The following is a 9314-nucleotide window of genomic DNA, read 5'->3' as shown; positions in this document are numbered from 1 at the left end:
GTAATCTTCACAGGCACTCTAGTAGCGGTAATCTTCACCGGAACTTTGGACCTAGCAATCACAGATATTTCCTCAATAGAGTTTTCCACCTTAGGAATCTTTTCAAAGAGAATTGTACGATCATCCATCAGCCGTTGAATACCCTTCCTCAACTTCAAGCAATCATTGGGTCGGAGTATACAGAGATCGCAATTTTCAGCACAACCTGGAAATAAACCAGCTTGCACTAAATTCTTCTTGATGATCAGGAGAGGAGATGCTAAGTCAGCTACATTAGTAATGTGAGAATTGTTATCCATAGCATTAACAGTCTTGTCATGATTAGGCATAGGAGCAGTGATGACATTGGGAGTCTCCGGAGGATCAAATTCAATTTCCCCAGCGTCGATCATATCCTGAATCTTATTCTTCAACAACCAACAATCGTTTGTATCATGCCCGGGGCTATCGGAGTGATACGCACACCTGGCATTGGGATTATAACGAGGAGAAGTAGTGTTGGGATTTGCAGGAGGATCTCTGAGGGTGATTAAATTTGCCTTTAGCATACCTTGCAGTGCCTGTGCTAAAGTCATATTGATCTTGGTAAACTGCCTTCTTGGCCTGTCTTATCTGTGCTGGAAGTTTTGAGATGGCGGTGCTGCAATCGTCACTGCTCCAACAGCATGGTCACGATTTTTCTTGTTATGACCCCTTTGACCATACACAGCATTTGATTCGTTCCTCCCCTGATAGGACTTTTTGGTGCTTGCAGAGGTAGCCACCTATATCTTTCCACTTCGAATGCCACTTTCAACACGTTCACCTGTTAATATAAGTTTAGTGAAACCCGATGATGAACTTCCCAATAGATGGCTGTAGAATGGGCCAGTCAGTGTACCCATGAACATGTCCACTAATTCTCGATCAGTCATAGGGGGTGTGACTCTGCCAGCCAAATCTCTCCATTTTTTAGCATATTCTTTGAAGCTTTCTTTAGATCCCATAGTCATACTCTGCAATTGTAGCCGAGTAGGCGCCAATTCAGAATTATACTGGTAGTGCTTGTAGAAAGCTATCGCTAAATCAGTCCAGGTGCGGATGTTAGAGCTCTCGAGCTGGTAGTACCACTCTAACTGTGTGCCAGACAGACTCTCTTGGAAGAAATGGATCCATAGCTTCCTATCAGTGGTATACGGCTGAATCTTTCTCATATAAGCTCTCAGATGCATCTGAGGACAAGACGCACCATCATACTTAGTGAAAGCGGGGACCTTGAATTTGCGGGGAATGACCACATCAGAGACCAGTCCCAAGCTTTCGAAATCCAGACCGGGCGCCTTCTGACCCTCCATAGCTAACATGCGTTCTTCCAGCAACTTATACTTATCATCTTTTGGAGAGTACTGTTCATTTTCATAATCTTCATCGTCGTCCTCAAGGTTGAAGGGGTCAGCATTCTCATCTTCCGAATCATTTTCTGTCTCATCTTCTTTGTCCTTCGGAATTCCAATCTTGACTCCTGCAGCATATCCTTTAAGCCTTCTTCCCGGGTTGATGTAACTCACAGCTTTCTTGTCTTTCTTCTGCTCGAGCAAGAGAGCCTTCAGCTCCTCCTACCCCTTGGATAAGTTCAAGATCATCTCCTGGAATTGAATATTCTGAGCCTGGAGATCTTTGACAGTTTGTTCAAGAGCCATCTTTCTGTTTAGAAGGAAGACCGTAAGAACATTGAGCTTTTAGAATACCTGTTATGCAATGTTATGTTATGCTATGCAATGTATGAAATGTTTTCAAGGACTTTTGGAATTTAACTTCGCGTAAACCACCAAAAAGAGAGGAACTTTTATTAATAATTTCTTTAATCAATGTTCATTATAAAAAGAATAATAAAAATACAATGAAAGCTCAAGTCTCCCAGAGACGACTTCTTTTTGGGCGAAGATATGCATTGAGTCTTCGTTCCTCATTAAGCTGGCTGGTGAGCTCTAACACTTTCTTCCTTTCAGCACAGCACTGAGTTTCAAAAGTATCCCTTTCCCCTCTCAACTGGATCCAGGATTTCTTCAATTCTTCAACATTGGTAGGCATATCTGGATAGGGAATGACCTGAGGAGTACCTCCTTCAACTCCTGGTTCAACAATCAATGGTCCGACTGCAAGATATGGCATGGTAAGCTCACGAGCTCTGGCGCGTACCCATCTGAGATAAGGTTCCATAGGAATAGAGTTTTTCTGTCCTAAATTGCTTCTTTTCACCATGCCCTAAGCTCGTACAAACCTTTGACGGAGACCTTGAGAGTCGTTGTCATAGTCAAACACAGTGCCTTGAATAATTATTTCATGTGGACCATCTCTTCGAGCATAACCAAACTGGCGTAGGGCTAAAGCTGGGTTATAAGTAATACCTCCTCTTATCCCCAGGAGTGGTACGTTAGAGAATTCTCCGCAGCGGTCAATGAGGATAACATTTTCTTCGAGATGAGGACACCAACGGATGTCTGAATGGGAGAGCGACATTATCCTTTGAGACCATTTCAAATTTTTCTCATTCTTCAAGACTGATTGAGGAAGGTGCGAAATAAACCACCTGGATAATAAAGGTACGCAGCACATGAGAGTCCCTTGCCTCTTCATAGTACGAGTGTGAAGGGAATGCAAAATGTCTCCAAGCAAGGTAGGCACAGGATTATGGGTGAGAAATATCTTAATAGCATTCATGTCTATGAATTGGTCTGGATTAGAAAATAACACCAAACCATAGATTAGTAATGCTAGGACATCTTCGAAAGCATGGACATCCATAACCTTGAGGAATTCTCGGGCCTTATTTATCAGAAATTTGGCAATGCACTTGTGCAATAACATGATGCCATGAGGGATCTTAGGGTCAAAATTAGGGTCTTACACAAACCATAAAAGATATTTCCATACTTTACTTCTTAACACAATCAAGAGATATAAATGAATGTGTCGCACCCGTGTCAATCATAGCAATCAGAGAAACACCATTAATAGAGCACATACCTCGAATAAACTTATCAGATCTAGTAATCTTTGTTCCACTCAAAGCAAAAACTTTTCCACCAGATTGAACTTTATTTTGCTTCTGGCACTAGGTACTAATCTGACCTGGTTTGCCATTGTTGAAACAAGTCACAACTTCACTCTTGCATTCAGCGATGTTGTGTCTTGGCTTGTCGCATTTGAAAGATATCGTGTCTGCACTTCTGCACTTCTGCACTTAGCTGCACGATGACCTAATTTCCCACACTTGAAACATTTTAGAGGAACATAACTTCCTCCCCCACTTGTCTTTTTCCCTCCTGAAGTCTTCCACTTCCCTTTGTCATCTAGAGCCCCATAAGGTTTTCAAAGGGTTTAACTTCCATTTTCTTCTTGCTAATACTCTTATAGTGAGCAGATATAGCACAACTATCTTCACTGAAGGTCTTACACTTATTAACCAACACAGAAAATTGACGGATCTCCTGGTACTTGATGAACTGCTTCATCTCAAGACACAAGCCACTATCAAACTTGATACACTTGGAACCCTCATCTTCTACCCCAATGTAATACGGGAAAAACCTAAATAATTCCTCAAACTTCACAACATAGTCAACAATAATCATGTTTACCTGTTTCAACTCAAAGAACTCAATCTTCTTCTTGCTACGAACATCAGCAGAAAAGTACTTCTCAAGGAACTCGGTCTTGAAATTCCCCCAAGTGATATCAGTACCTACAACTCCAACCCTCTAGCAAGCATTGTCCCACCAATACTCGGCTTACTGAACCAACATATGAGTATCAAAAAGGACCTTTTAAGCGTTTGAACAAGCCATCACTCTGAAGATCATCTCAATCTCTTGCAATCAATATTGATCACCTTTTGGGTCGTACCTTCCTTTAAAAGTCGGTGGATTATTCCTCTTGAACTTTACTATCCCTATTAACTTGTCTGCCATCCTATTATAATTATGCACCGCCTGATTTGCCTGACCCATCACATGAGCCGTAGCCTCCAAAGCATCAACGATTGCATGATCATTTATTACAGTCATTTCTCCACACACCAGTAAGCAGCCATTAGAAGAAACATTGCATCAACAATGTTCATACACTCATCACATACTAGAGAAGAAATAACGTCACAAAACCTGGTTGGATAGACTAACCAGGCTCTAATACTAACTATGTAACACCCTAAAAACCCCACTTACAAATATATATATAATTATAGGTAATTTCATATACTGAAAATAGGGTGTCACACACATTCCATCATCACATACTCATCTTTATTAAATTCATCGCAACAAAATTAGTAAAATAAAATAACACTATTAATCTCAAAAAAATAATTTAAATATCTCATAATTAAAAATCATCTCAAAATTTCTCAAACAAAACAAAATGTGCTCAAAATAAAATACTCTCAAACTCGAAACAAAATAGAAAGGTTTTCCCCCAAGTGTTATACTATCAGAGCAACGCGACTAATAACTCAAAATAGAAAAGATAAACGAAGAGGTCAAATATGTCATCCTCCAAGCCAACAACTACTAAGGTTCCTCTACCAGGCCAAATATAACAGAGGGTGAGAATAATTAGATAGTGTGTGTCATACGGTGAACTGACTTTGTGTGTTTTTTGCTTTGGAAAGCAAATGTCGCGGATAGCAAGAGTCGCCACCGACTTTTCTTTTATCCAATAAGGAAAGGCGGAAAAGAACAGGAAAGACCTTGATTAGATTTTGGGTTCGGGAGGTACATTATACAAAGGGAAGGTATTAGCACCCTTTGTATCCATGGTTATCCATGGGCTCTTAATTGCTTGATCACTTATGTTGTTCTTGTCCGAAAAAGTGTGTGAGAGCTGTTTAGAAAATGTTTTGAAAAGAGAGTTTAACTTTGTAATGATTCTTGTACGAATGTATACAAAGTATTTATCTCGTTTAATTTTGAAAGCTGTTTAGAAAAATATAACTTGGCAATGATTCTAGTACGAATGTATACCAAGTGGTGATTTTCTAATAGATGTTTTGAAACGTGTGAGGTGTGAAAAAGCGTTTTAAGCTGTGAGCAAGCATTTAAGAGTTGTACCTGCCCAAGGTCTTTTATGGGTATTTCCTATCCTTATGAAGGTAAAATTGTCCTTACTATTGAGAAGCAAGTAGTCTTGTCCTTTTGGATTTAAGGGACATCGTAGGGTCATCGATTGGTCATTGAAGGCAACATTTGTAGGGATACCTTAGCATTCGAAGGGACGATCATCATTTAACCGTAGGCTACAACGAAGGGTCATCGAGGGACAAAATCGTATATTCGCATGCAATAGCCAAGGGACTATGATTTATCTTATAGGGACATGATGATTTAACCGAAGGGTCTTTGCTAAGTGTATCCCCACATTCGCGGGACATGACCGTAATACCGTAAGGCAACAAAGAGAGGGCCAAGATCACATATTCAAAGGCAATATTTTATAATCAATTAGGTAATTAGGATGAATCTCCACAAGGGTATCCCACAAATAAATTGGAATACCTAGCAAGCTACCTTCTTCGGGAGTATGTGAGCCCTCACAAAATTCAACAAACAGGTCAGAATACCAAATGGGGTGCAATCAAGAGTTGCACCAAACGAAGCAGTAATAGTATCAGGTAAACAATGCATGGTTATAATAAAACAGGTCAGATGAGCAAAGATCAAAACAGAACGAAAAACAGCGACTGTCATGTTCGCTACTGCCTCGCCTAGCGAAGGCTTAGCGAGCACTCGCTACATGTTCGCTTAGCGATGGGCTAGCGAACGGCTGCGGGTTCTGGGTTTGATGACAGCACGATTGCAGAAACTCCAAACCCTATGGCATCCATTACAGCAATTACATGGTTAAACATTCAAGATGTTATTTTGCACATTCATATATACGTAAACCCACATGCAAAACCTAAGATACGTTTATAAATTCAATCATAATGTCACATGTAAATTGGAAACATAAAGCGGTAGTGGTAGTGCAAACCTGTTTGCAATTGAATGGCAACGTTGAATTGGCAGATCACTCTTAGAGTTGGTGTCGGATTGAGTTGGGCGGAGGTAACCTTTGTGCAGATGAGTTTCCTTCAGGGTTTCCTTCAGGGTTGCTCTGAATTCTCTTGGTTAGCCTCCAGGGTTTGCTCGGTTGCTTCTGTTAGGGTTTCCTTGCTGGGTTTCTGTCCGTCCATTCCTCTCTGTCCCGTTTGTGAATGAAGCTCTGCTATTTATAATAATTTTTGTGACCTGATGGGCTCAGAATGAAGCCCAAAATTTCTGGTATTCGCGAACTTCGCTAGGCGAGTGGTGCAGCGAAGGGTTCGCTAGGCGAATGATTTTGCTCGCCTAGCGAGCAAGCCAGTTTAAGCCATTTTCTGGATTTTGCCACCTGTGGGCTAGGTCATTGTTCCTTTAAGATCAATGCCTTAAAAAATGAGTTGGAGTGCCTTGAAAAAATGTCTTGCAAGATTAACGGGCAAATTTTGGGGTATGACAGTGTGCATAAACAACAAGGATAGATAAGCAACATGTTATCAGTCTCACAATTCATATCAACTACCAGGACATCATTGATAACATAAACTCATACAAAACAATCAAATCAACTCATACAATCAAGTTACTCACTCACATCAACTCATATAAGCAAATAAATCATACTCAATACAAGTGTATATGCAATGCTCAACCCATCGACTATATATGCATGTGGTAGCAAGTTTTGGATGATCAGAGTTTTGTTACTGTTTATCATCCCGCCACAGTCCCTCTCTGAATCGGTCTTCCCCAAAGTCTTCCTCTCCCGAATCGACAACTCTAAAACTCATGAATGCATGTAATGCAACTCAACTCTATCAAATCTTGTCACAATCCCCTCTTAGACTCACCACATCTGAACCATTACTCTTTCATGGTCACTCACCATAAAACTCAACAATGCTCATTGTCAATCAATTGATCACAACTCAACATAAACTCATCAATTTCATGTATAATAATTAACATTTTAATAAAATGTTGATTCACATCAAACAGAAATAAATAATCTCAAACAGCACATGAAAGTACCAATTAATCTTCAAAACAACACATTGTCATAAAATTAACTCGAAAGCAACTCAGATATGCATTTTCAGTCTCGTTGAGCGACCTATAACTCGCTGAGCAAGCTCTTGCTAGGCGATCTCCTATCACGCTAGGCGCGCGTCTCAGAAACCAGAACATTCCTCACTCTGCATATTTCGCTAAGCGAAACATTTCTCGTTTACTAACGAATCGCTTGCTAAGCGCGACTCACAAAAAACCATAACAGTCATGTGATACGGTGAACTGACTTTGTGTTTTTGCTTTAAAAAGCAATGTTGCTGATAGCAAGAGTCGCCACCGACTTTTCTTTTATCCAATAAGGAAAGGCGGAAAAGAACAAGAAAGACCTTGATTAGATTTTGAGTTCGGGAGGTACATTATACAAAGGGAAGGTGTTAGCACCCTTTGTATCCATGGTTATCCATGGGCTCTTAATTGCTTAACTCACTTATGTTTTCCTTGTTTAAGAAAGTGTTTGAGAAATGTGGTGTGTTTAGAAAATATTTTGAAAGGAGAGTTTAACTTTGTAATGATTCTTGTACGAATGTATATAAAGTGTTTATCTCGTTTGATTTTGAAAGATGTTTAGAAAAATATAACTCGGCGATGATTCTGGTGCGAATGTATACCAAGTGGTGATTTTCTAAAAGATGTTTTGAAAAGTGTGAGGTGTGAAAAGTATTTTAAGTTGTGAGCAAGCATTTAAGAGTTATACCTAACCAAGGTCTTTATAGGTATTTCCTATCCCTAGGAAGGTAAAATTGTCCTTACTATTGAGAAGTAAGTAGTCTTATCCTTTGGATGTAAAGGGACATCGTGGGGTCGTCGATTGGTCATTGAAGGCAACATTTGTAAGGATACCTTAGCATTCGAAGGGACGATCATCATTTAATCGTAGGCTACAACGAAGGGTCATCGAGAGACAAAGTCATATATTCGAAGGCAACGTTCGAGGGACAAGGTCATATATTCGAAGGCAACGTTCGAGGGACTACGATTTATCTTGTAGGGACATTGACCTTTTGATCGAAGGGACTATGACTTATCTGTTTAGGGATGATGATGATTTAATCGAAAGGGTCTTTGCTAAGGGTATCCCCACATTCGCGGGACATGATCGTAATATCGTAAGGCAACAAAGAGAGGGTTACCCTAGAGGTGCAAGTGTGGAAATGATTGGATTCGGATATATTATCTTGAATTAATTTATCTAAGTTCGATTATTTATCTTTCCATGCAATCCTATTAGCATACATGTAGACAGTTATATTCACAGTATGGAAAAATTAAAGTGCGAAATTTAAAAGGAGATATAAAATAGCTAAATCTTAATTAACGAGTACAAAATTAAAAGGGCATACAAAATAATAAAACTTAATTAAACTAAAAAAAGAAAGAAATAAAAAAAAATATAATTAGATTTTTATTATTCAAAATAGCCCATTTTAATTAATTAAGTGATATATGAAAATTTAATTAATAAACTAGATTAAATTATATCCTAGTTTAAATAACTAATATAATATATTAATAAGAAAATTAATTAATGGGTTTTATTTTAATAATAGAAAAATAGTGGTGAATTAATTATAGTGGAAAGGGAGTAAACATAGTAAAAACACTGAAAAGCTAAAAAAATAGGTCCTGGGGGACCAAACCCATGACCTCTACGTTGCAATGAGGGGAGCTACCAACAAGCCATGTTGGTCCATTTGTTATTTATTCGCCTTCATTAAAATATATATTTTTCTCATGCTGTTTCTTTCATGTGAGTATAACAAACTTGTAACTTCATCTTATATCAAACCAAACATATAAAATAAAATCATATGTAAGCATCATGCAATAATAAAAATAGTCATGCACAAATCAAGAAACTTATATTATTTTACTCATGTATTAGTTCTCTTTACTGCAAGTGATAATGATAAAACAAACCTTACACATACATGTTAAAGACAACCAAGAATTTATATTATCACCATTATATCATCATCATTATTATTATGTAATAACAGCATGTGAAATAAACATAATCATGCTAGAAACAACACTCATATAATAATAATTAAATGGCAGATACAATTCTTTAATCATGCAAACAGAATTTCTCCAACATGCTATGACATATCAAGAACAGATGCATACTTGAATAAAGCAATATCAACATCCACCAAACCATGAATACATCTCAATATATATATATTA

At 38.4% G+C, this 9314-nt stretch overlaps 1 protein-coding gene across 1 annotated transcript; it reads right to left on the bottom strand.

The window, feature by feature from the left end:
• Positions 1-3332: 3332 nt before the first annotated feature.
• Positions 3333-4046, bottom strand: LOC127104483 (uncharacterized). The gene is made up of 2 exons (XM_051041669.1): positions 3872-4046; positions 3333-3724 (listed from the first exon to the last, which is right to left on the bottom strand). The coding sequence occupies exons 1-2, from the start codon at positions 4044-4046 to the stop codon at positions 3333-3335; spliced, it is 567 nt and encodes a 188-aa protein (XP_050897626.1).
• Positions 4047-9314: the final 5268 nt, after the last annotated feature.

Source organism: Lathyrus oleraceus, chromosome 7 (genome assembly GCF_024323335.1).
Source record: "Lathyrus oleraceus cultivar Zhongwan6 chromosome 7, CAAS_Psat_ZW6_1.0, whole genome shotgun sequence".
Taxonomy (NCBI): domain Eukaryota; kingdom Viridiplantae; phylum Streptophyta; class Magnoliopsida; order Fabales; family Fabaceae; genus Lathyrus; species Lathyrus oleraceus.
The sequence above is the reverse complement of the archived record's forward strand: the minus strand, read 5'-3'. Positions and strand labels throughout refer to the sequence as shown.

Excerpts from the sequence above, each read along its gene's own strand:
- LOC127104483 (XM_051041669.1), bottom strand. The coding sequence starts at position 4,046 with ATGACTGTAATAAATGATCATGCAATCGTTGATGCTTTGGAGGCTACG. Across the intron at positions 3,725-3,871 it reads AGGAAGGTACGACCCAAAAG|GTACTGATATCACTTGGGGG; the intron begins GTGATCAATATT and ends TTGGAGTTGTAG.